The sequence below is a fragment of the Equus przewalskii genome, chromosome 15 (genome assembly GCF_037783145.1).
Source record: "Equus przewalskii isolate Varuska chromosome 15, EquPr2, whole genome shotgun sequence".
NCBI lineage: Eukaryota > Metazoa > Chordata > Mammalia > Perissodactyla > Equidae > Equus > Equus przewalskii.
In genome coordinates, this window is record NC_091845.1 from 70739901 (window position 1) to 70767564 (window position 27664).

The 27664-nt window shown below is 45.4% G+C and overlaps 1 protein-coding gene and 1 long non-coding RNA gene across 3 annotated transcripts in view; one reads left to right on the forward strand and one right to left on the reverse strand.

Annotated features, from left to right (window-relative positions):
- LOC139076001 (uncharacterized) overlaps positions 1 to 20715 on the reverse strand; it is a 54981-nt gene extending 34266 nt beyond the window's left edge. The window contains exons 1-3 of one of the 2 annotated variants that reach the window (XR_011527162.1): positions 20645 to 20710; positions 2243 to 2457; positions 1270 to 1545 (exon numbers count right to left, since the gene is read on the reverse strand). This is a non-coding gene — a long non-coding RNA (uncharacterized lncRNA). Of the gene's footprint in view, positions 1 to 1219; positions 1546 to 2242; positions 2458 to 20644 lie in introns of those variants that run through there. The other variant, XR_011527161.1, reaches the window with a different exon arrangement.
- BFSP2 (beaded filament structural protein 2) overlaps positions 1 to 27664 on the forward strand; it is a 68256-nt gene that overhangs the window by 37440 nt on the left and 3152 nt on the right. Inside the window, exons 3-5 of the mRNA XM_008534075.2 lie at positions 1069 to 1225; positions 2268 to 2429; positions 17612 to 17743. Of these exons, the coding sequence (XP_008532297.1) occupies positions 1069 to 1225; positions 2268 to 2429; positions 17612 to 17743 (451 nt within the window). The remainder of the gene's footprint in view (positions 1 to 1068; positions 1226 to 2267; positions 2430 to 17611; positions 17744 to 27664) is intronic.

The window sequence follows — 27664 nt, forward strand, 5'->3', positions numbered from 1 at the left end:
GAGAGCTGTCCAAAAATGGAATGGTGGCCTTGAGAGGCGATGAGTTCCCCATCACTGAAAGAATTCAAGCAGAGGCTACATGATCACCTATCAAGAATGCCAGCAAGGGATCGTCACTGGGTAGGAGTTTGAATAGTTGAACGTTAAAGTCCCTTAAAATTCTAAGACCCCACGAGGCTTTCTGGAATGAGAGGCGTGAGATTTCTTCCTTCTGTGGATGGATGAAGGTAATGTGTGAAATTTGGCTGAGTGGTACAGCTGGGTGGAAGGCCATGGAAGGAAAGGAGTGACACTGGGAGAAACTGGCCAAGTTGTTGGGTAGTTTGTAGAAAGAAGGCCCTGTGCAAACCAGAGATTGAAAGAACTCAGAGTGGGCAGTTTCAGCCTTTGTCAGTGTGTGTGCACACACGTGTGCATGTGTGTTATTACATAAGTTGTAAGTTTTTAAAACTCTGGATATTTCACATAGCAGTCCGGTTTTCCGATTTCTCTTGAAGAGAACAGACAGCCCCCTTCCCACACAGCGGCGATGGGGAGGGGCTGAGCAGCACCCGGTTAGGTACAGGGTGAGCTGTCATATGTGCTCCAGTCCCCACCTCTCCCTGTTGCCTAGACCTGGTCCTCCTACCTCGTCTACACTCCCCACTTGGCCTCTGAAGGCATGAGGGTTTGCAGCCACCCCCCTGAAATTTCGCGTGGGCTCTTCCGGGATAGAAACCACGTTCTCCCTCTGGGGATCACCAGCACAACTGCCCGGTACTTAGCAGAGTCTTGGTAATGTTTGTTAAAGGATCTTCAGGGGAAACGGATGACAAATCAGAATACTAACGATGATGCCAGATCCCCTTGCCTGGATCTGAACTCCTGGAGAAGCTTTCCCCAGAATCGCTTTCATTTTAATAAATCAGCACGGAACAGTTGCGTCGAGTGCCCTCAAAGCTGTCAGAACAGTGACTTTTAACCTTCATTGTCTGACTATCACATAGTCGGCCTGTTGGTAACATCTATAATCTGATTCTTTTTTTGTTTGGGTCGCCCAGCTATGTGATGACGTTCCTTTATCTGCAGATATGAAAACGAGCAGCCGTTCCGAAAGGTAGCGGAAGAAGAAATTAACTCTCTGTATAAAGTCATCGATGAAGCTAATATGACAAAAATGGATCTGGAGAGTCAAATACAGAGCCTGAAAGAAGACCTTGGCTTTCTGTCAAGGAGCTATGAAGAGGTAGGTGGGGGCTGGGGTGATGCTACGGGACCAGAGGCGCTCACCTGTCGGGCCGACCTTCACAACATAGGTGATAGTGGCTCATCTCGGCCTCTCCACATCACTTACCCCAGGCTGCAGGGAAAAGGCCAGTAAAATACTCTCAATCCTTGCAGTGGGTCAGGTACCCTGGGAATCTCCAACTCAAATGGCTTCAGGCCCAGGCTGGTACATAAATGGGGGAGGCAGCAGGTCCAGGGAGTAGCGAGTGATGGAGCCTGTGTTGAAGGGCACGGAGCTTCCTCTCCCTTCAGGGGTTCTAGTCCAGATCTTTTTCGCCACTATATAGGACAAACAAAACAACTCTGAGGGTAGATCCAGGCTGTGGTTTACACACACTTGCTAATGAAATTAGGTCAGATTGTTGAGTGACGAAGGGGACTGAAGGGGACTGAAGGAGACCCCACCGGTCAGTGGTCCAGTGCCCTGCAGAACTGCGCTGATTCTAAACCACCTCACACAGGTCGTTGTCTGATCTGAGAGCTAAAGTGCTTGCAGTTGAAAAAGTCAAAACCTACTTAATGTGCTCACGTTAGGAAGTTCCTTCATTTGTCTGACCTTAAGCTGACCAGGAACCAATAAGCCCACTTGGTCCTGTTCTTAGCTCAGGGGTCTGCCACCACTCTCCCACAGTAACCCTCTAGAGACCACAAAGTTATCTTTAAATGTCTTTCAGCCTACTCTGACTTTATGCAATTCATAAATTTCATCTTGCTGTTGTTGCTTACTCTGTGTTGTTATTTTGTTACTTATTTATTTTGATTTTTGTGTTGGTGGGCCTGGCCTTGTGAAGACCAGCCTAAGAAATGCATCCTTGGGAAAAGAGAATATGGCACCTACGCAGGGAAGTGGGGCTTTGCCAGTCTCTGTGAAACCCCATATTTGGCCGTAACAGAACGAGAAGTAACAGTATTATCCACAGAGCTGGGCTTCTGCTGGCTAGAATTCTATGTCTTTTCTTTCCTCTCTGGAACTCACCTGACATGTATATTGTCATTTTCAGGATGTGAAAATGCTGTACAAACAGTTGGCAGGGTCTGAGCTGGAACAAATGAACGTTCCCATTGGCACTGGTCTGGACGACATCCTTGAGACGATCAGAATTCACTGGGAGAGAGATGTCGAAAAGAACCGGGTGGAGGCAGGAGCCTTGCTCCAAGCCAAGGTGAGAGGCAGGACCAGCATCCTCCACTCTGCCCCGTGCAGAAGGAGGCCAAGCAAAGATGACAAGCAGTCAGCATGCAAAAGAAAATATGCAACAGTTTCAATCTCTAGACATAAAAGAAATGCAAATTCAAATAATAGATTTGGTTACCTGTCTAAATGCAGAGAATGTTTTAAATGGTAGTACTCAGTGCTGGCAAGTATGTGAAGTAGGTTCTCTCCTATACTATCGGGGAGCACAAACTAGTATGAGATCTTTGAATAAGGGCTATGATGATATGGATCAAGAGTCTTAAAATGCCCCTACTCATCAGTTGAATAATCTGGACACTATCCTAGAGAAATCATTGAAAATACAGATAAAGTTTACATCCAAAGGTACTCACTGAAGCATTCATTATAAGAGTGAAAAAACTGGGGGGAAAAACACATAAATGTTTAATAATAGGAGAAAGTCTAAGCTACAACCTAACCATGCCGTGAAACAGCAGGCAGCTATTAGAAATGGTATTTATGAAGCATTTATCACAACATAGGAAATGCTCCTGCAATAAGGTAAGATAAGGGGAAAAGAGAGTACAAAATGGTATATACCAGGGGCCAACAAACTTTTTCTGTCAAGGATCAGATAATAAATACTTAGTCTTCCTGGGCCAGACAGTCTCTGTTGCAACTACTCAACTCTGCCATCATAGCGTGAAAGCAGCCGTAGACAAAGGTAACAAATGAGCATGGCTGCGTGCCAATAAAACTTTATTTACAGAAATAGGAGGTGGGCTGGGTTTGGCGTGTGGGCTGCAGTTTGCCAGCCTCTGTTATACACAGTAGGGTAAAGCATTCAAACAAAGAAACGAAGCATCAAGAAAAGATTAGAAAGAAAACACTAGGGGCCGGCTCCGTGGCCGAGTGGTTAAGTTCGCACACTGCACTGCGGCGTCCCAGCGTTCGGATCCTGGGCACGGACATGGCACCACTCGTCAGGCCACGTTGAGCCGGCGTCCCACATCCCACAACTAGAAGGACCTGCAGCTAAGATATACAACTCTGTACGATGGGGGTTTGGGGAGATAAAGCAGAAAAAAAAAAAAAAAAGATTGGCAACAGTTGTTAGCCCAGGTGCCAATCTTTAAAAAAAACAAGAAAGAAAGAAAGAAAACAGTAATATGTGATGGTGTTAGCAGTGGTTGTCTTTGAGTGAGGGACCTAATTGACACATTTAGATGTTTTTTCTAGTTTTTGAGTATTTCTCAAGTTTTTCTTAAGTAGCATGAATTATATTCACGGAAGCAAAACATCTTTTATTAAACCACAAAAATAATGAAGGAATTGGGGCCGGCCTGGTGGCGCAGTGGTTAAGCACGCACGCTCCCGCTTCGGCAGCCTGGGATTCGCTGGTTCGGATCCCAGGTGCAGACCAGGCACCACGTGGCAAGCCATGCTGTGGCAGGCATCCCACATACAAAGTAGAGGAACATGGGCACGGATGTTAGCTCAGGGCCAGCCTTCCCCAGCAGAAAGAGGAGGATTGGCAGCAGTTAGCTCAGGGCTAATCTTCTTCTTCTTCAAAAAAATAAATAATAATAATGAAGGAATTAACCAGAAAATGGAATGCATAGGGTTTGTTCTTCCCTTCTCCATCTCACACCCATGTATGACTTTGCAATTTTGAGGCAGAGGATGAAAAGAGCAGAAGAGGAAGGAGAGCATGAAGCAAGCAGGAGAATGATGTCGCTGTTTGAGAGGAAGCAAGCAGGCTGCTCCTGTGCTCTTGGTGACCATTTAGTGGGTCTCAATCCTGGCTGCACAGCAGAATTATTTCAGAGCATTTTTGAAAGTGCCCACGCCCAGGCCCCATCCAAGACCAATTAAATCAGGAGAGGGACTCAGTGGTTTTTTAAGCTCTCTGGGTGATTCTAATACACAGCCAGGGCTAAGAACCGCGAGTGTTTACAGAAGCTACTAAAAGACAACCAGAGGGATCTTTTCTGTTCTTTCTCCTCCCAGGCCCCCTCAGCCCCCAGCCCCCGAGTATCCAAAGGAACCTTCCCAGCAGGGTCTTCACCAACTCTGGATCCCCTGATGCTCTCCAGCCCAGGAAACAGCTTCCACTCCCCTGTTTCTCCATCCTTTCCCCCTTTCAACAGCTCCTTTTCTTTCTAACCTTCAATTCCTTGGACCAATTCACTACAAACACTTTTTATGGAAAACAGTGCCTAGTAACTCCACGAAATGCAGCCCCTACAATTGGGTGAGAGGTGGAACAGCACAGGGGGAAAGTGGAGCAGAACCAAGTCTTGATGTCTGTCCACTGCTTCTTTTTTAGGGGACTCAAGAATATTTACAATTAATGACCCTAGAGACCATCCAGTCCTATTCCGTCCTTTTAGAGGTGAGGAAACCGAGCCCCAGAGAGGGTAGTTGATGTCCTGAGGTCCCACAGCTGGTTGGTAGCACCATCGCTCAGCTCTCCTGGCTCTGGGTCCAGGGACCTTTTCTCCACATTGGGCTGTCATTTCTTTGACTCGGTTCCCAAAACTAAACCTCAGTGGCCCAGCAGTTTGCAACCGTGCTTCTGTCCCAACACTCCTGGGGTGTACACCACACTGTAGTGGTTATTTCTCTGGGCAGGCGGGGAGGGGCGCTGTAATTAACAGGAATAAATCCAGCATAGTGTGAAAGAGAAAAAAACCCTGGTCATTATTATTCACCCCTCACTCTCTTGATAATCATCACCAGCCCAGCAGTAATTCAAACATTAATTCTGAACAGATTCATTAGTGTTTTTTTAATAGAGTAATCTGAAAGCTACATCTCAGAGAAAACAGACAGGACTTGTTTTAGTTCGGCCAATGCTGCCTGGGCCCCTTGCAGAGAGGTGGGGCTCAGAAAATATTTGCAGAATGAGTGAATTCCTCTGATCATCAACAGAGATCAGAACTGACAGCCAGAAGTCCTCCAATAAATAGTTTTGTCAGTTGCAGTCCTGCCCTCGGGGGCTGACATTTGCCCATCCCGGAGCATCTCTTGTCTGTTTCTTGGCAGCAAAGCACAAATGTGAAATGGCTTAGCACACACTGCTTTCAAAACATTTTGCAGAGAGAATACAAACATGTATTTAATTACCTTTCAGCCCGGGGAGGCTGGAAATTAATTGACATGATTAATTTATGTCTTTGTTTAGGTTCCCCCAGAAACTGATCCTGAGATAAATATTGAAGTAGACGTGGTTTATATGGAAGTTGGGAGGGAAGAAAAACCTCAAATACTGGTAGAGAAGCAGAGAAGGGAACCAAAGAAGAAGGCATCATCCAACTAGCTACACTGTGGGAGACTGGCTGTACCCCAGGGGTCCTGGGGAACAGGATAGAATACCAGAGAGGGGGAAGGCGAAGAAGCTGGGGTAGTGGTACCACCTCCCATCAGTCCTCTGCCAGCTGCTCTCAGAGTGACCTTTCAAAGACTTTAGAGCAAGCTCGCTCAGCAAAGAGGTGCAGAATCTCACAGTGGGAAGGAAGCTGGGAGAACTAACTTGTTAAGGCTTAAGGGATAAAGGTGGATGCCATCAGTATCTGCAACAGCTTATCAGCCAACTCTTCTTTTTTTGGTGAGGAAGATTGGCCCTGAGCTAACATCTGTTGCTAATCTTCCTCTTTTTGCTTGAGGAAGATTGTCGATGGGCTAACGTCTGTGCCAGTCTTCCTCTATGTTTTGTATGTGGGATGGCACCACAGTATAGCTTGATGAGTTGTGTGTAGGTTCACATCCGGGATCTGAACCTGTGAACCTCCGGCTGCCAAAGCCAAGCATGCGGACTTAACCACTACACTACCGGGCAGGCCTCTCTTCTTACTTTTTAATCGTTAAAAGCTTAGAAAGGTTCTGGGTAGGTTCTGTCCTGCCACAGTGTCATGGATGTTGGGAACCTCGGTGGTCTGGTTTTTGGAGCTTCTCAAGTTGTCTGCTTCAGTGTTTGGGGTGATCGGGTTGGTCCAGAGAATTTCTGGAGGGTCTTAAAGTCTGGCGCTTCCTTTTCTGTTTGTTGTGGTTACCCATCTCACGGTATTTGGGGATGATTGGGGAACCCCATGACACGCCAGCCACACTACCCTCCAGACCTCCTGACCAGCCGCGGAATACACTCCCCAGTGTGCAACCAGCAGAACTTAAAAAGGCCACCTTGGGGAATATCAAAGGGCCACTATCATTCACTTGGTTCCGCTGGGACATTTCCATTCTGTGGACTGACAAACAGAAGAGAGAGTCCCCAAGGCAAGTATGCTCCACCCTGACCTTGGCCGGATTAAGACCTCGCAGCGCCCTTCTTCCCTGAAACTTGTATTGAACTTGTGAGTGCATTGAAATCACTCCATCAGTCATCGTTAAAAGACCTAAAATTCAAAAATAAAATTGATAACCCTGTGAGGCCATTTGTGCTGGCTAGACCTCTGACATCCTTTCTGCTCATCCAATTCTCACAACAGCCTCGAAAGCAGGAACTACTGGTACTCCCATTTCACAGATGTGTTTATTGCTAACAGAAAGAAAGGGAGGCAGGAAGGGAGGGAGAGCGGGAGGGAGGGAGGAAGAGAGGGAGGAAGGGAGGGAGGGAGGGGAAAGAGAAGCCAGAGCTTCTAGTTTCCCTGCAGCCAGACTATTTCCACGAAGTTTTCCTTTCACAGATGCAACCATTTCAAAGGTCCTTTATCACCAACAGGAAAATGATGCTTAGGGCAGCCAAAAAGACACTTTCAAAAATATTATGCAGTTATCGTTTTTCATGTCCATTATGATAAATATAATCAAATGTTTCTTCCAACTGACCTTTTCCTTACAATGTGCAGTCCTCCTGGCAACAGGGCCCCCAAGCAGGCGAAGGGCTTCCCAAGTTTCTAGACCAAGCTGCTTAGGGTTCAGGAGGTTGACCTTTGCACTTCAGTGTGCCTATTGATGGGTTCGAGGTCCTCCCCCAAGAAGGTGTGGTATATTCATTTTCTGTTGCTTTGTAACCAAGTACTGCAAACATAGTGGCTTAAAACAACATGCATGGGTCCAGCCCGGTGGCGCAGCGGTTAAGCACACATGTTCCGCATTAGCAGCCCGGGGTTCACCAGTTCGGATCCTGGTGCAGACATGGCACCACTTGGCAAAAGCCATGCTGTGGTAGGCATCCCGCGTATAAAGTGGAGGAAGATGGGCATGGATGTTAGCTCAGGGCTAATCTTCCTCAAAAAGAAAAAAGGAAAAAGCATGGATTATCTCACAGTTTCTGTGGTCAGGAGTCCAGGCGTACCGTAACAGGGTAACGGGGTCCTCTGCTCTCAGGGTCTCACTAGGCTGCAGTCAAGGTCTCAGCCAGAGCTGCATTCTCCTCCAGGTTATGGGCAGAAGGCAGCTCCTTGCAGTTGCAGGACTGGGGCCCTCGGCCCCTAGAGGCTGCTCCCTCCATAGGCAGCTGGTAACAGAGCTGTTTGCTCCTCCAAGGCCAGCACAAGAGCACCACCCTTTCAAAGCTTCAATCTGATTAAGTTAGGCCCACCCAGAACACTCTCCCTTTAGATCAACTCAAAATTAACTGATTTGGGGACCTTAATTACATCTGCAAAATCCCCTCACCTTTGTCATGTAAAGTAACCTAACCATGAGCATAATGCCTGAGGGCAGAGACCACGGAGACCATCCTGGATTTCTGCCCACCACACCAGGCCACCCAGTATTGCAGCAGAGAACTGAGACTGCGTCGTGCCCCACTGCCTGCCATCTTGCTTCCTCTGCCAGGCAGGCAGCGCTAACTTCAGCCCACCTCCTCCAGGGGGAGTCCAGGTCCTCTCTTCCTTGTCCAGTTTCTCAGCCGAGGCACTGAGAGGTCCTTGCTCCCTGGCCCTGAGCCTGGCCTGCAGTCTGCTCCCAGCAAAGCAGCCTCTGTTTTGCCTTCTTGACCTCCTCCCTGGGACCTTCCTTCCCTGGGAAGGGCTCCACACCCTCACTCCCTCTTTGCTGCAGCTGGATGATGTGTACAGCAACCAAAGCCTTATTCCATTACCAGCACAAGCTGGTGCGGTGGGGTGCGAGGCAACCATGAGAGAGAACTCAGCCCCCTTTCAAGAGGCCCTACAGGCCAGGAACTCCATGACAAAGAGATTGCTCCGTGCTAGCAACCCTGACAGTGAGTCTGCATTCGCCTCAGGTCAGTTTAAGGCATTTGTGGTCAAGAACTTTATCTGAGCTGTAACCATCACGCCTTAAACCGTCAGGATGACAGATCGTGGAGACCGTTAAGAATGAAGAGAGGTGAACAGACTGAGATGAATGTGAAGTTTCTGGTTATTACTAGTCTTAGAGCTGGAAGAGACATTAGAGACTGACTGCAGCAGTGCCCTCTAATAGAAATTTCTGCAACGATGGAACTGTTTTAGGATATCTGTTCACAACCATAAAGGACAGACTTGAACCCTGATTACTTATATTGCTTACTTTATTATTTATATTATAGTCTGTGCAGCAATCCAATATGGTAGCTACTGGCCACATGTGGCTATTGCGCATTTGAAATGTGCCTGATACAGCTGGGAAACTGAATTTTAATTAAATTTAATTTTTATTCATTTTTACTTAAATAGCTACATGTGGCCAGTGGCTACCATATTGGACAGCTGAGGTCTAGGTCCATCCATGAGGAGACTAGAAACCTTGGATAACGTGTCTCCATGTCATCCGTATCCACAAACAATAATTTGTCCTGTAAGGGCAAATATTTTATATAGGCTGCTGTGTCTATGCCTTTTCTTTGCTTGCTTTTACCAAAAAGAGTCAGTATTTTCTAGGATATATGAAATAGGGTTAAAATGGATTTCTGCTGCTCAGCTGAGGTTACCGGCTCTAGACTGCAAGACGGCCTGCTGTGGTATTGGCAAGACAGCCATCTGGGAGAGTTCCTTTCAAGGAAGGTAGAAAGAGCAGACCCCTGAGAGCGTCTGTGCTCTAGGGGGCCCTGGGTGTCCACGAGCCGCCTGTCGTCCGTCCCCAGTGGCTCTTTGGTGAAATAAGCCATGGTTCAGGCACTGAAGGGGGTTGTTGCCCAGCATCTCCACACCTCATAGTGTGTCACAGAGCGTGTTTTGCATAATGGTCCCAGCTTGCTTTTATTTCTTTTTTCATTTACTTTTATTTTATTTGAGCATTTTTAATATATAATACTTTTGCTTGGTTCCAAATGTACAAAATGATATGCAGCAAAGTGTCACCCCGTCCATATCACAGCCATCCAGTTCTTTTCCATGGGGTTGCCAATGTTGTCCTTTCCGAGACATTTTATGCATACCCCAGGAAATAGGTACATATTTTCTCTCTCTCTTTTTGCACAAGAGTAGTATTCAGAACATACTGCTTTCAGCTGCTTGATGTTGTACCACAGGGGGCAGCAAACTATGGTCCACCAGCCAAATCTGACCCACCACCTGTTTTTCACAAATAAAGTTTTATTGGAACACAGCCATGCTCGTTCATTTACATATTGTCTGTGGCTGCATTTGCGCTACATCAGAGGGGTTCAATTGTTGCCACAGAGACCACATGGCCTGCTAAGCCTAAGAAATTTACTATCTGGCCCTTCACAGAAAAAGTTGCCAGTCCCTGTTCCAGTTAATGGATATCCCAGGATTTATTTAACCCATGCCCTGCTGATGAATATTTAGGTGGCTTCCAATCTTTTGCTATTATAAATAAGCCTAGTCACTAACTTTGTGTGTCCCTCATTTCCCAATATAGAAATGTATCTGTTGGATAAATTCATAGATGTGGAATTGCTGGGTTGAAAATTATATGCATCAGTAATTTTGATAAATATTGCCAAATTACCCTCTATAAAGGTTGTAAGAATTCATATTCTCATCAGAAATGTCCAACAGTGCCCACTTCCCCACATCCTCACCAATATTGGGAATTCGCACACCTTGTGACCTTTGCCAATATTATAGGTAAAAAAGGGTGATTTTTCAGTGCAGTTTTATTTTGCATTTCTCATAGTACGAGGAAGATGGAACATCTTTTTCACACTGGATTTCATCCATATTTGCTTGGTGTGTTCCATCAGATCATATCTTTTGCCCATTTTTATTGGGTCTTGGGCTTATTACTGGTTTGTAGCAGCTCTCTGTACAGTAGAGAAATTAGTCCTCTCTCTGTGATATAAGTTGTAAATATGTTCCTAGCTAGTCACTTGTCTTTTTACTTAATTTATGGTAGTTCCAGCTGGCTTTCAAAAGATGTTGTTAGTCAATAAGGAAGGGTTATTACAGGAGCCGGGAGGCCAGGATTTGGTTTCTGTAGCTGTGTGCTGGTGCATACAGCTGGTGGGCAGTGTTGGGGGGAATCAGAGTAGTTATTAAAAGGGAAAATAAAGAGACTGTCTGGTTGCAGTAGTCACTGCCTATCCTATGCCTGTTCTTGACCCTACCCAGCACAACTATGTGTGTTATAGAGGGCACTCCCAGGCTGTTATCTTCTGTGTTGTGTTTTCAACCCCACAAGTGGTTGACAACCAATATTTGAGTGACTATCTATGTAGGGGATCTCCGAACATTGCAACCTCCCCCTCACACCTTCTACCAGGAATTTTCACTCACCCACTCATGCAGACTCCATTTGTCATACACAAATCAGGCACCAGGCCCTGTGCATGGTGCTGTGGACACAAAGTCCCTGGCTTCAAAGAATGCCCACCCCTGACCACCTGATTCTGCTGATCCCAAAGCTATTTCTTAACAGTGGCTGTTTCCCAGAAAAAGTGTAGGGACCTTACTTCTATTATTATTATTATTATTTTTTTTTTTTGAGGAAGATTAGCCCTGAGCAACATCTGCTGCCAATCCTCCTTTTTTGCTGAGGAAGACTGGCCCTGAGCTAACATCCATGCCCATCTTCCTCTACTTGATACGTGGGACGCCTGCCACAGCATGGCTTGCCAAGTGGTGCCATGTCCGCACCCAGGATCCAAACCAGCGAACCCCGGGCCACGGAAGCAGAACGTGCAAACTTAACCGTTGCGCCACCGGGCCAGCCAGGGACCTTACTTCTAAAATAAGAGATCCGCAAAGATGAAACATCCCAAATCCGTGAGAAAGTAAGGCACTGTGTTCATATTCAACACTTACTAGTCTCCTAGGAGGGAAAAAGCAGAGGAGTCCCTTCTTAGGAATGGGATGATCTCCATGAGCCAGAACAAAAACACTATCATTTAGACCTCTCTGATAATTGTTTTAAGAAGAAAAATCTGTTCCTCTTTTCAGAGTTACTCTCATTGCTGAGCCTCTTCTGCCACCTTCATCAGCAAGGTGTGCTTACTTATGACCAAGGGGGCAGCAAGTCCCCAAAGTCGTGTGTTCCTGTGTTTCCTCTGGCGGCTGTGACCGACGGTGGGAACTGGTCCTACACCCTAAAGAGAGCAGCGGCAACAGCCAGGCAGCTCTTGTGCAAAGTCAAGGAGGAACCTGGCTGAGCCTCCCCGGGCCAGCTCTTCTGCCCGCGTTGACGTTTCACTGAGGCAGACATGCACTTCTTTGTAATTCCCACTAAGGAGACCCCATGTCTCCGGAGAAGACTGGATGGCATCCAGCCTTCTCCCAATATGTCCTACAGCTGGCTGGGGGAGGTCAGGGGGGTGTGCTGCCTGTCAAAAGCTATCCTTAGCCAAATAACATTTATATGACATCGTATGACTGTAAAGTGCCTTATAGTCATTATAATAATGATGGCTAATCTCCTGATGAAAAGGAGATTTGATTTAATTCCATTCCTGGTAGATTCCTCCTCTTCTGTAGTTCCTAGCAAGTACCTGGGACATGTTGTAGAATTCCAATAAATGTTGTTGGGCATGTCCTAGGTGTAAAAAGCCATGTTAGGTCCCCAGGGGGAAAGAGGGGTGAGTAAGAAGTTGTCCCTGCACACAAGTACCTATAGTCTAGGGCGAGGTTGGCTGGGGCGCAGGCGGAGGCAATGGAAAGACCACTCTTCTACAGGGCACAGCGAGATGCGCCATGGAAGCGGGGCCAGCAAAGCAAGGATTGAGCATTTACCAAGTGCCACACAGTCTTCTGAGCACTTGACAGGCCTGTTCTCACTTAATCTTCCCAACGTGAGACGGGTATTGTGATTTTATCCCTTTAAGAGGAGGAAACCGAGGCATGGAGAGGCTTGGTAACTTACCCAAGCTCACCCATTTAGAAAGTGGCAGAGCTGGGACTCAAACCACATGTTCTGAGTCCAGAAGCAATAACTGCTGGGCTGACCTGGCCAGATTACAGGGAGGGGGGAACCTTAATTCCTTTTCTTCTTTAAGAATGAGCGAGTGGAATGTGAGGTTGGGAGGCCTTTGTCCTGAAAGACCAAAAGATTAGGCCAGACTTTCATGATCTTTCCAAACCACGATCCTGTGCGCTCCTTGTAGGATAAGATTCTTCTGTGATACAAAGTCGGGAGCCCCTGTCTCCCCAAGTGGTCCACTGGTTTCCCTTTCTCCATGATAGTGAACGTGAAGAGGTTAGCACAATCCCGTGGGATCTAAGAAGCTTAAGAGCAAGGTGTTTAGCTGTACTCTGAGGCAGAACAATGCTCTTATGAAGCTGTTGTTCACCATCTGCAAAAACCAGAGAGCTCGAGTGACTTGCCAAAACCCACAGAGCAACTGCTCGGGAAAAGACAGAATGCACATTTCAACCGCTGAGCGCCCATCCTGGACACATTTCTGCTACGAACACTCCTGCATCATTACTCTCCATACTCTGCCTCTTCCAAAGCTCTGACTCTCTCCTCACACTACAAAGTGGCATTTCTTCCAACCCCCAGGTCATGGCCCAGGGGGTTTTTGAGAATGGCTCTCCTAATCAGCAAAGAGGACAGGTTTGGAAATGGCTTTTCCCCTCCGTTTGGAGACCTTCAAATGCTTCATTCTAACTTACTCAAAAGCATGCTGCTTTTCTTCTCTCACATCCATCCTTCACATGCAATAACATGCAAATTTAATTTTAAAATTGTTTAATTTGAAAATTTTTGCCATGTTTCAAAATGTCAGCATGCTCTCCTGCCCCAGAAATATACATAGAATACAAACGTGGGCAGCTCAGCTCCCACACAGGGGAGCCAAGGTTTCAAGCTGCTTTTGAAAGCCTGGGAACCAACCTGTTTGAATCTCCTTACGCATCCTGGCCACTGCACTGAGCGACAAAACCTAGTCTTGCCTTCCCATCCTCGGGGTCTAGAATCACACCCCTCCTGCTTGGTCTGTGAGGAGAAATCTGAAGGCATTGGGTTGAAATGGAAACAGAAGTAGAGTTATTACAATAACCAGAAAGCAGAAATCTAAATTGGCAAAGAGCATGTAATACTTTTCTGTGAGTTAAAGCAATTAACTGTCCCCAAATGAAGGGCGAGTTTCACTTGTGGTAAGCTGATTTGAGAAAGTATGGGTATGATATAAAATAACACAGAAACTCATAGTGATCAAATTAATTTCTTTTTCTCTTTCAATTTTAAACTGTATAAGAAAGTTTCCGTTTGGTGCTGGTAGGTCATTAACTCTTCTCTTATACTTACTAATCTCACCTTTCAGCAAAGAGAAAGCAGGATTTGGGACTCAGCAACTTGGCAAGAACATTTGCTAGAATGTAATAATATTGGTGTGTTTCAACTTTATTAATTTCTCAGTTATCTTCTCTCTGTGGAAAGTGACACGGTTTTATCAGTTTCTGTAGCAATCTGGAACTTTGCTTCCATGGACCAGGCATCACGTGGGAGTTGTAAATGCGGAATCCTGGGTCCTACTCAGGATCTCCTGAATCAGAACCTGCATTTTCACAAGATCCCCCAGATGAGGCTGATGCACATTAAAATTTGAGAACTTATCTACAGTTTGCATTTTAAACACATTTATTTACAAAGAAAAAGTGGATTGGTTTAAATAGAAATGGTATGAGTTAGTATTCAGATACGTGGAAAACCATGGTGGTTGTTCAGGAATGCTGGGAGTGACTTGGGTACAGCATTTTGCTAATGAAACCAAGACATGGGGATTGAGTCCTCCAGGGACCAGTATGTACCTCTGAACGACTGAATACAAGCCACTCATTGTCTGTGCTGAGAGGAGGGACAGATTATATGGGGACTGTGGCTCTAGCCTTGGCCAGCAACTTTACCCCAGACCCGCCCACCAAGGCTTTGAAACTTTCCCTCTATGGGCCATGGCTTCCCCTCATGCTGGCTCTTCCCCAAGTGTGCTGGTCATGGTTCACGACTGCTCTCTGCGGGGAAATCTGAGCATGTGATTTATGTGCCAGTCAAATTCACAATACCACTTAAAGGCAACATGGAAATTTCTGTTGATATTTTCTTTATGCAATTTTAGAAATAGAATAAATTTTAAAATAAAATACTTACATTGCCATTCCGTTTGCACCTATAACTTCAGTGTGACTTGCCTTTTATTGCAAAATCCGCCAACCGTTTTTATAATTCTATCATCAACGATAGTGGCACAATATCAGACTACAGAAAAATACTTATTAATATCTTATTAAGCAAAAAGTCACTCACATCAGTGATGAATGGGGATCGCTCTGCTATAAATTTTGATTGATATTTTCCTTGATCTCAATGGGTTGATTCATCAATGATGTAAGTAACTTCATACTGGAAAAATATTTCCTCTAATTTTTGTGCTATTCACAATGCAATAGCTACAGACATGACCCACTTTTAAGTTTAATCTGCATTATTAACATTTTCTGCATCTCTTTCTTAAGTCTAGACAATCAACAAAACAATAATTCAATCCCTAACTCGTAATGTTTGCCAATTTCCATGGTGTAAATACTCTCACCATGGCTGATTTCAAACCACCAACTTGACGTCAGCGAGCACAGAGTGTGCAGAGATGTGCAGGGGCACACCACCCTGCGTTACTCCCACCACACAGGTACCATCGGTGTGAATAACCTCAATATCGTAGATAACGATAAACTGTAAATAATTAGCAAGTGATGTGTTTTGAGTATTTGTTACCATTTTTAATATAACTTATTTAATTGTAAGCTGATATAATTTAATTTTTAATGATGGCTGTGTTTAACAACCAGCTTACAAAATTCCTGAAAATTTAGCCGGCTCCAGCTCACAGCTGCCCTGGCACTCTGTGTAGCTGCATTGCCTGACTTTATTTTCCTGCAAGGTCACCCTCTCTCCTGCCTCCCACCCACCCACACAGCCCATCTGGCCAGACCCCAACCCCAAAGAGAGGAAGAAGAATGGGGTTACTGATCAGAGGAGGACTTGGCAGACAATGAAGGTGTCTTAGAGTGAGCCACCCTCACTTTGCAGAAGACAACTCCAGTTTTGGGGGGGTCTTAAATTGATGGATTGGTGGAAGTGGCAGCATTAAATACACATTAAGAGCACAGCTCTGGGGTCTGCTGCTGGGCTCAAGTCCCAGCTTTGTCCCTTATAGGCCATATGGTCTTGAGTAAATAACTCAATGTCTCTGTGCTTCAGTTTCCTCATGTAAAATGGGAATAACAGTGATGCTTTCTTCATAGGGTTGTAAAGATTAAATGAGATTATGGACTTAAAGCTGCGAACAGAGTGCTTGGCACAGAGTCAGTGCTTAACACATGTTCATCATCATTGGTAGTATTCAGCCCATAGTGGCTTTCACAAACTCATTCGTTGGCTACTATTACATTTTACATATAGAAAATCTACACGGCCAATATTTGCATGCTTTTAAGGTTCTAAAAGCTTCCACGTATATAACCTGACGGAAGCCTCATAGGGACCCCAAGAAGTAGCCATCATGTGGTTGTCATTCTCCAATCATTGTCACCTACATTCTGTGGGCAGGGACAGGGACTCAGAGAGGCTAAATGATGGCCCAGGGACACACAGCCATGGGCTGACCAGTCAGAGCTGGGCTCAAGGCTTCTGTTCTCTTTCAGCCATTCCCAGGCCTTTAATGGACATTTTTGTAGAGCTCTTTACAGCCCTCAAACAGCAAGAACTGGCAGAACTACTGAGATATGAGCCTTTTGACTTGGGGTTTCTTAGCCAGTCAAATAGATTAGACTATTTTTGCATAATTCCATAAATAAGTACTAATCTATGGGGAAAATGGTAAATCCAGAAAGCCAGTAACCTAGGAGAGAAAGCAGTTTTTTCCTCCTTCATCAGTGGCTGGGAGACATTCCACCAGACTGCACTGAAGATGAGTGGGGATGATCTCGAGTTTCTTCCCTTTTCCTCAGAAATGAGAAGAGTAACAGGGTCCTGCTCCCCTGAATATATGGGGAGGAATCAGAATGTGTCCATCTTGCTCTGGGGAGAAGATTCAAAACACAGCCCTTCCCTCGTATTAACAACTGCGGCCAGACGCGTTTTCACAAGGAAGCAGGGACTTTCGGATCAAGTTGGCTACCTCCTTGTTTGAGGAAGGTGTGGGGCCTTTGGCACCGTCTTTCAGTCCTGGAAGGGGTAACAATTCTCCAAAGCGCAATTTGACAACATTTATCAGAATTACAAATACCTACCCTTTTGACTCAGCAGTTCTAATGAAAGAATTTACCCCTCAGAGGTACTCCCACGTACAAAAAGTGAGGGACGTAAGGTTATTCTTTGCACTATTGTTTGTAACAGGCAAAGACTGGAAACAATCTAAGTGTCCATCAGTGGGGGACTTCTAAATAATTACGGTACTTCCAAACAAGGCAATACCATGCAGCCGTTAAAAAGAATGTAATTGGTCTATATTCACTGATACAGAATAATTTCTAAGATATATTAAGTGCCAAAGCAAAAGGAGATGATCATACATATTTGTTTATAAATATATGAAATATTGCTGGAAGGAGGTAAAAGAAACCACAAACAGGACAACTCAGTAATTAGGGCACAGAAAGAGAAGGAGGCTTTCTACTAATATGCTTTAGAAAAATCTTTTGAATTCTATTCTATTTGCGTGCATTGTGTGAACAAACTAAGTGTTTGTATACATGTTAGTGAGGGCACCTATGGAAAAAGAGGGATTTTAAAGTCTAACAGCTGTTTCCTCTGAGTGAGAGGCAGTGGAGTGGTCATCAGAAAGGATGAGAGGGAGGGACGGGCTCTCGACTCAGCCCTGCTCACCGGAGACCTCACTCTCCACAGCAACAGGCGGAGGTGGCCCGCATGGCCCGGACCCAGGAGGAGAAGCTGGCTGCTGCCCTCAGGGTGGAGTTACACAACACTTCGTGCCAAGTCCAGAGCCTCCAGGCTGAGACGGAATCCCTGCGGGCCCTGGTGAGTGGGCTAGGAAGAGCCCTGGCGTGTTTTGTGTCACTTTTAGCTCTCAACTGTCAGATTGTAGCTGTACAAGTCATCGTTTGCAAGGAATTCCCATCTCACAGCATATGAGTTTTGAGGCCTGAAAGGCTCATCTGATACTGAGTCACAAGTATAGTAGACATGGTTAGTGCCCCCCGGAAATACCCTTCACCAGGCTGTTGCGAATGTTGGCAGCTAACACCCATAGATGCCCCTTCTCAGCTGTCCCTCTTACCAGAGAATCGCCCTGGCCTAGGAGGTTAGGCCAGCCTACCTTCCCAGCCAGTGATTCACTCACAGAGGGATTGAAAAGCCCAGCCCACCTGCTTCAAAGTGAGACTGCTCTATGGTGCAATTCACAATCCAGAGCTCTCCGTGGGATCAGGCTGTAGCCAGACTCCAGCTGAGACCCCCTCCTGGCCTAGCGCCTTCTCCTGTCCTATCCTGCTTTCCTTGCTCCCCTTCTCCTGGGAGCAACCCCTCAATTATTTACATGTACCAAGATCCCCATCTCAGGCTCTGCTTCTGGGGAACCCAACCTAAGACTAGTAAGCTCATGAGCTCCTCAAAGTCACTGGGGTTTGTGGGCAGGTCTCTTGCATCATCATCATTATTATTATTATTATTAATTAAAATAATTACTAATAACATAGCAATCGACCCTCTGATTGCTGATCTTCCGAGAAGGCCCCTCCAGGGGGCCATGTTTGCCTATTTGAACCACAGCATGTTGTACACACTGGAGTGTTCGAAGGGGTTGGTTTGTGTCACCCTCGTGTCACCTGAGGCGGTCTGGATGCCATTGAGGCCCAAGAAGCCCCTCTCTTCCCTCAGTCTCCAGTCCTGGGGCTGTTCGGATACCAGTGCTGGTGTCCCTTCCGTCCACCACTCCCCACACACCCTCCTCTCAATTTTGCCACGCAAATCAGCTCCTTCACCAGACCACCAGCCCCACCTCCCACTGGAGCACAGACTACCGTGAAGTCAGCTCAAGAATTCGTTCTAGCTGGTTCCCCTCAGAAACGACTTTTTCTCTGCCTGTGGCAAGATCATCTCATCACCCCAGTTCCATTCTTCAAGTGTCTTCATTCACCTGGGTCAGGGGTCCTCCAGCCAACTAGGTCACATGATGCCCATTCAGCTCAGGGAAGACGCTCAGTCTTGTCATGACACAACATGACACAACATACGTCTCGTATATCTACTTCTCTCCTCCTCGTTCTGTGATGGGATCTGGATCAGTGCAAGGCTATGTAAGTAAAGGATTTGAGGTGAGAAAAATCAAGAAGCTACGGCCTAAAGTAATGCTACTTTAAAAAATTGCCTGAAAGAGGGGCTGGCCCCGTGGCGCAGCAGTTAAGTGTGCACGTTCTGCTTCTGCGGCCTGGGGTTCATCGGTTTGATCCCAGGTGTGGACATGGCACCACTTGGCACACCATGCTGTGGTAGGCATCCTACGTATAGAGTGGAGGAAGATGGGCATGAATGTTAGCTCAGGGCCAGGCTTCCTCAGCAAAAAGAGGAGGATTGGCAGCAGTTAGCTCAGGGCTAATTTTCCTCAAAAAAAAAAACTGTCAGAAAGAGATTGCATTATTTATTCAGTTATGTGAATTTTCTGCTAATCAGTTTTATTCACCTGCCATAACCCTTGATAAACATCCTACTATCAGGGGTGCTGCTTTTTGTCCAAATTGCTTTAGGCACAATTAAGGGGCTGTCATTTCTTTCCCAGATGTCCTTGTGGCTGCCAAAATTGCCACTCTTCCAGTGACGGAAAGTTCCAGGGAAAAGGTTGGGGACATATCCTCCAGCACACATCATCAAAAAAAGCCTTATGAATCACAGCCTAAGTGGCAGGGGGCCCATCCCTCAGCACACATCCACACAAGTATGTTGGGCGCCCGCTGGTTCTAAGCCCTCCCGTACATCCTGGGGATGCAAATGAATCCGAGGGTTCCTGCCCCCCAAAGCTCAGAAGCTGAGTGCTAAGAGAAAACCTGCGCACGAATGACTGACCACAGCAGAGGGGGACTGTGTTCCCCAGAGGGGCGGCTCCAGCAGTCTCCATTCTCAGCAAGCCCCCGGCCCACCCTCACCTCTGTCCCTCAGCAGGTACTGTCACCCGCACCATTCCGCAGATAAGATTAAGGTCCCCCAACGTGAGGTCTCTCTGGCTTCCATTTCCCATCTCAAAATATCTCTGAAGCTTTGTCCAACCTCTCCTCCCTTCAATAGGCTTTACCTGTCCCCTGTTACACCATCTGGGATGTTCCTCTATCTACTATCCCTTCTTTCAATGTCCCTATGCCCTGCGGTTGCCTGGGGGTAAAACAGAAAGCCTTCCTTTGCCAGCACCACCCAGCTCGGACTTTATTTTAAGGTCCAGAACTCACCTTTTGCTTTCCTACCCTTGAACCCTTGGACATGTTCTTCCCCTGGCTGGAAGGAGACCCCCTCCCCGCAGCTCTGCCCTCCTCTACCTCTCCTCTCCTCCACACCCTTGGCACAGGTGAGATGGAAGACACCGAGGTGCTACACCCACGTGAAGCCTGGACCCCAACTCCCACAGCTGGGGGATCTCTCCCCCACCCACTCACATTCAGAGCACTGCGGGTCTCGTCGTTATATCAGCTTTCCACTGAAGTCACGTTAACTCCTTGAGGGCAGGGACCATGTCTAGTTAGTTTTATGTCCCCAAAATACTTCATATAATGCCCAAAATATAATTTCTTCAAAGTGATGCGAATAGTAACAAGAATGTGCTCACGTGCATTCTTTCATCAGATTCTCATAGAAACACGTAGAAGTGTGGGGATGGTGACTGCCAGCCCCATTTTTCAGAAGAGAAAACTGTGGCTCAGGGATATGCCCACTAACCTGAGTAACAAGTGGAGGAGCCAAACCCTGCAGCTCTATCACCCTACTACACCACAGCCGTCCTGTGGAACGGGAACTGGGCTCAGGCTCTGGAACCTGGAATCCCAGCTGTGTGACCTCTCTAAGATTCCGTTTGCTCCCTTGTAAAGTGAGGATCTGTTTTAGGTATCTTATCTGTCTGCTGTGTTCGTGGCTTAAGACAACAGTAAATCATTTGTCCATTCGTCCAGCATTCAAGCCCAGTTCGGCAGATAGCTCTTCTCTGTTCCACGTGGCACCTGCTCCGGCTGCAACATCCAAGAATGGCTTCTTCAGCTCACACATCTGGTGCCTCAGCTCTGCATCTCTTTTTCTTGCTCCACGTGGCCCCTCCATGTAGCTAGCTTTGACCTCCTCATCTTGTGGGACTTCTGACGTGTGGCATCTGGCTTCCCTCAGACTGTGAGCACAGAACCTACCAGGCCTCTTAACCCCTGGGCTTGAAAGTCCCTGAACACCACTTATATAGCCCGCTACTTGTCAAAGCAGCCACAGACCAGCCCAGATTCCACGAGAAGGGAGAAAAACTCCACCCCTTGATGAGGCAGTGGCAAGGTCCCATGGAGGAAGAGCCTGTGGGCTGCAGATCATTGGTGCAGCTGCCTTTGGAAATGTGACCTACCACTGGACCATAATAGAATTTTCCTCATAAAGTCATTGGGTGATTGATTAGATGATGCAGGGCAAGCCCATAAAACAGTGCCTGGCAGAGGGAAGAGTCAAGAAGTGGTATCTATTATTAATTATCATTGTAAAATTATTCTTATAACCACTACTATAGTAACCCCAAGTTCGCATCATCTGGTTACCTCACTTAAACCCTGTGGTCCTAAGTGTTGGAACAAATGGGAAAAGAACTCACCCCCCCAACCGGAAGACGTGGGAGTAGTGGCATGCTGGCTGTGGTCAGGACCCAAGACAGGTTGTCTCGGCCCCTGCTGCCTGTAATAGATCAGAGTTCTGGTCACTGGGCCTTGAAGCCAAGGTGAGCTGGAACAGGCAGTACACTCTCCTACAGCTTTCAGATACCGCAGAGTCCATCCAGCCATCCCTGTTATCCTCAGCCAGAGCAACCTGCACACATACAAGGCCCTCATGACTTCTAAAAGCCTCACACAGCCGAGCTGGCAACACTTTCAGCCCCCTTTGCCAACAAGGCACTGTTTATATTGGCAGCCAGGCACCAACAACGGTGCTTGAGGCCTACTGAGCTCCGTGTTCAGTCAATTCAGATCAGGAATGGAATTCAAGGCCAGAAATCACAGGAGGTCACTATTTTACTTTCTGGGGGCTTAGCAATTCAAGGAAGTCTCAAATCTCCAGAGACTGGGGAATAAAGCTTGCTTCTGTGGTCTCCGTTTGCTGGTTCTCTGTCGCTGAATGGCCGAGACTAGGAGACCTGCAGCAGTGGCCTGATCATAGTCACTCAAGCTCAGGCATCTCTGTGAGAACTGGGCCAGCATGTCAGGGACTTAGCGGGGAAGCAGCGCTTGGGCTCTGAGGGTGGGATGGAAGAGACACAGGACCTCTGGTAAGAGTTCCCACAAACCCTCCTTGGGCAGTGGGTCCTAAGTCATCAGAGAAAACCCCAGGCCACATGGAGAAATCACCTATGAACATGGAGCGAACACTGTAGACAGATGATCCAACCATGATTCCATGAAAGGTTTTTCCAAATCACAGATGTTACAGGTCCAACGTCAACAACAACCACTCACAAACCAAGCAATTTCCTGATAAACAAAGGGAAACAACCCAGGGAGACTGGAACAAATGATTCTCAAAACCCAGATGGCCAACTCTGCATCCTCACTGCCACAGAGGGGTTTTCCGATCTCACCAGCAAAGCAGTAACCCTAGACCAAATATGATCCAGATTTATTTTCTGTTGATCACATTTTTTTTTTTTTATTAATGTTATGATAGATTACAACCTTGTGAGATTTCAGTTGTACATTTTTGTTAGTCATGTTGTGGGTACACCACTTCCCCCTCCGTACCCTCCCCCCACCCCCCCTTTTCCCTGGTAACCACCGATCAGATCTCCTTCTCAATATACTAATTTCCACCTATGAGTGGAGTCATATAGAGTTCGTCTTTCTCTGACTGACTTATTTCGCTTAACATAATGCCCTCGAGGTCCATCCACATTGTTGTGAATGGGCCAATTTCGTCTTTTTTTATGGCTGAGTAGTATTCCATTGTGTATATATACCACATCTTCTTTATCCAATCATCAGTTTCTGGGCATGTAGGCTGGTTCCACGTCTTGGCTATTGTAAATAATGCTGCGATGAACATAGGGGTGCAACGGACTCTTGAGATATCTGATTTCAGGTTCTTAGGATAGATACCCAGTAATGGGATGGCTGGGTCATAGGGTATTTCTATTTTTAACTTTTTGAGAAATCTCCATACTGTTTTCCATAGTGGCTGTACCAGTTTGCATTCCCACCAACAGTGTATGAGGGTTCCTCTTTCTCCACAACCTCTCCAACATTTGTCGTTCTTGGTTTTGGATGTTTTTGCCAATCTAACGGGGGTAAGGTGATATCTTAGTGTAGTTTTGATTTGCATTTCCCTGATGATTAGCGATGATGAACATCTTTTCATGTGTCTATTGGCCATATTCATATCTTCTTTTGAGAAATGTCTGTTCATGTCCTCTGCCCATTTTTTGATCGGGTTGTTTGTTTTTTTGTTGTTAAGCAGTGTGAGTTCTTTGTATATTATGGAGATTAACCCTTTGTCGGATAAGTGGCTTGTAAATATTTTTTCCCAATTAGTGAGCTGTTTTTTTGTTTCAATCCTGTTTTCCCTTGCCTTGAAGAAGCTCTTTAGTCTGATGAAGTCCCATTTGTTTATTCTTTCTATTGTTTCCCTCAACTGAGGAGTTACAGTGTCCGAAAAGATTCTTTTGAAACTGATGTCAAAGAGTGTACTGCCTATATTCTCTTCCAAAAGACTTATTGTCTCAGGCCTAATCTTTAGGTCTTTGATCCATTTTGAGTTTATTTTGGTGTGTGGTGAAAAAGAATGGTCAATTTTCAATCTTTTGCATGTGGCTGTCCAGTTTTCCCAACACCATTTGTTGAAGAGACTTTCTTTTCTCCATTGTAGGCCCTCTGCTCCTTTGTCGAAGATTAGCTGTCCATAGATGTGTGGTTTTATCTCTGGGCTTTCAATTCTGTTCCATTGATCTGTGGACCTGTTTTTGTACCAGTACCATGCTGTTTTGATCACTGTAGCTTTGTAGTATGTTTTGAAATCGGGGATTGTGATTCCGCCGGCTTTGTTTTTCTTGCTCAGGATTGCTTTAGCAATTCGCGGTCTTTTGTTGCCCCATATGAATTTTAGGATTGTTTGTTCAATTTCTGTGAAGAATGTTCTTGGGATTCTGATTGGGATAGCATTGAATCTGTATATTGCTTTAGGTAGTATGGACATTTTAACTATGTTTATTCTTCCAATCCATGTGCAAGGAATGTTTTTCCATCTCTTTATGTCATCGCCTATTTCTTTCAAGAAAGTCTTGTAGTTTTCATTGTATAGATCCTTCACTTCCTTGGTTAAGTTTATCCCAAGGTATTTTATTCTTTTCGTTGCGATTGTGAATGGGATAGAGTTCTTGAGTTCTTTTTCTGTTAGTTTATTGTTAGTGTATAGAAATGCTACTGATTTATGCACGTTAATTTTATACCCTGCTACTTTGCTGTAGTTGTTGATTATTTCTAATAGTTTTTCTGTGGATTCTTTGGGGTTTTCTATGTATAAGATCATGTCGTCTGCAAACAACGAGAGTTTTACTTCTTCGTTACCTATTTGGATTCCTTTTATTTCTTTTTCCTGCCGAATTGCTCTGGCCAGCACCTCCAGAACTATGTTGAATAGGAGTGGTGAAAGTGGGCACCCTTGTCTTGTTCCTGTCCTCAGAGGGATGGCTTTCAGCTTTTGTCCATTGAGTATGATGTTGGCTGTGGGTCTATCATATATGGCCTTTATTATGTTGAGGTACTTTCCTTCTATACCCATTTTACTGAGGGTTTTTATCATAAATGGGTGTTGGACCTTGTCGAATGCTTTCTCTGCATCTATTGAGATGATCATGTGGTTTTTGGTTTTCATTTTGTTGATGTAGTGTATCACGTTGATTGACTTGCGGATGTTGAACCATCCCTGTGTCCCTGGTATAAATCCCACTTGATCATGGTGTATAATCTTTTTGATGTATTGCTGTAATCGGTTTGCCAAAATTTTGTTGAGGATTTTTGCATCTATGTTCATCAGTGATATCGGCCTGTAGTTCTCCTTCTTTGTGTTGTCCTTGTCAGGTTTGGGGATCAGAGTGATGTTGGCTTCATAGAATGTGTTAGGGAGTTCTCCATCTTTCTCAATTTTCTGGAACAGTTTGAGGAGAATAGGTATTAAGTCTTCTTTGAATGTTTGGTAGAATTCTCCAGAGAAGCCGTCTGGTCCTGGACTCTTGTTTTTGGGGAGGTTTTTGATTACCGTTTCTATTTCCTTACTTGTGATTGGTCTATTCAGATTCTCCATTTCTTCCTGATTCAGTTTGGGGAGATTGTAGGAGTCTAGGAATTTGTCCATTTCTTCCAGGTTGTTCAATTTGTTGGCATATAGTTTTTCATAGTATTCTCTTATGATCTCTTGTATTTCATTGGTATCTGTTGTGATTTCTCCTCTGTCATTCCTGATTTTATTAATTTGCGATTTCTCTCTTCTTTTCTTGGTGAGTCTGGCTAGGGGTTTGTCAATTTTGTTAATTCTTTCGAAGAACCAACTCTTTGTTTCATTGATCCTTTCTATTGTCTTTTTTGTTTCAATATCGTTTATTTCTGCTCTTATTTTTATTATTTCCCTCCTTCAACTGACTCTGGGCCTTGTTTGTTCTTCTTTTTCTAGTTCTGTTAGGTGTCGTTTGAGGTTGCTTACGTGAGCTTTTTCTTGTTTAGTGAGGTGAGCCTGTATTGCGATGAATTTCCCTCTTAGGACTGCTTTTGCTGCATCCCAAATGATTTGGTATGTCGTGTTCTCATTTTCATTTGTCTCCAGATAATATTTGATTTCTTCTTTAATTTCTTCAATGATCCATTGTTTGTTGAGAAGCGTGTTGTTTAGTCTCCACATTTTTGCACCTTTCTCTGCTTTTTTCTTGTAGTTGATTTCTAGTTTAATAGCGTTATGATCAGAAAAGATGCTTGATATTATTTCAACTCTCTTGTATTTATTGATGTTTGCTTTGGTTCCCAAAATATGGTCAATCCTTGAGAATGTTCCATGTGCACTTGAGAAGAATGTGTAACCTGCTGTTTTTGGATGAAGTGTTCTATATATATCTATTAAGTCCATCTGGTCTAATTTTTCATTTAATTCTATTATTTCCTTGTTGATTTTCTGTCTGGATGTTCTGTCCATTGGTGTTAATGGTGTGTTGAGGTCCCCTACTATTATTGTATTGTTGTTGATGTCTTCTTTTAGTTCTATTAAGAGTTGCTTTACAAATTTTGGTGCTCCTGTGTTGGGTGCGTATATATTTATAAGTGTTATGTCTTCTTGGTGGAGAGTCCCTTTTATCATTATATACTGTCCCTCTTTGTCTTTCTTTATCTGTTTTGCTTTGAAATCTACCTTGTCTGATATTAGTATAGCGACACCTGCTTTCTTTTGTTCATTATTAGCTTGGAGTATTGTTCTCCATCCCTTCACTCTGAGTCTGTGTTTGTTGATCACATTTTGCCACCTGTAAATGTACCTAGGATGGGAATCTGATTCAACATCCTCATATCCTATGCAATTAAGAAGACTTAAACAAGATAATATGGCTCCCCCTGCTTAATTCCAGATGGCATCATGGCCAAGAATCTTCCATTTCAGCCATGGTGGTCAAAAGGGAGTGAAAAATCTCCTGGGGGGCAGGGTACAGAAACTTGTTTCATCTAGATTTGATTCAATCCAATTTAGAAAGATATTTATTTGTTTCTTATGTGTTATATAAAAAGCCAGATGCTAAATTATAGATGCACCATAATTACTATTAAAAATGTTAAAGACAGATGTCCACAGTTTTTTGAAGGTGTTTATTGGCCAGCCCTACAGTTTGCAGGGCTTGGTGTATGGCAAGATGAGAAGGTTTCCAGTCTGATGGGAAGACAGGAATGGCAATAAGTGTAGCCATAATACAAGTGTTGTCATCCTGGGCAATATACACACACAAACACCCACTCCGTGCCAGGCACTGTCTTGTCACTAGGGCTACAGAAACTTCGTTCCTGCTCTCAAAGAGCTCACCATCGGGTAAAGGAGACATGCCCCTAAGAAGCTCAGCCCACTATGGTGAGTTCAGGGCATGCGTGTGCCTTGGCAGCCACGGAAACCCAGCGAGGGGCCCCTAACCCAGTCCGGTGGTGGCAGGGGCAAGAGAGTGTCTAGGGAAGGTGAGCCTGGACTTGGGGATGAGTAGGAGTGAGCCAAGCGAGGAGGAGGAGGAGATACAAGCCCAGATTTGGACCTTGGCCAGAGCACTGTGGCTGCCATGTGGGGCATGCAGGACGAGAGCAACTAGAGGCGGGGAGAAGAGCTAAGAGGCCTCTGAGGTGATGCCAGGTGAGAGGTGGTATGCATCGATCCTGGGCTTTGGTGGCTGGAAAGAGGGCACAAATGTGAAAACTTCTCAAAATATACAAGAGGCAGGACTATGACGACTGAATTTGGGAAGGAAGAAGATCAGAAACATGTCTTTCCCCAGTTTCTAGCTCATGTGAGTGCACCAGCTGAAGCACAGAATAGGAGGGGCCAACAGGTTCAGAATGGCTCCGTTTTGGACACCTTGATTCGAGGCGCCCGTGGACTGTATGTTTCCAGTAAGAAGTTCAGTGGTGGGTCCGTGCCTGGGGGAGAGATGTGTGCTGGAAATACCAGTGCAGGAGTCATCGGCAGAGGGACAACCAAAATCAGGATTGTGGA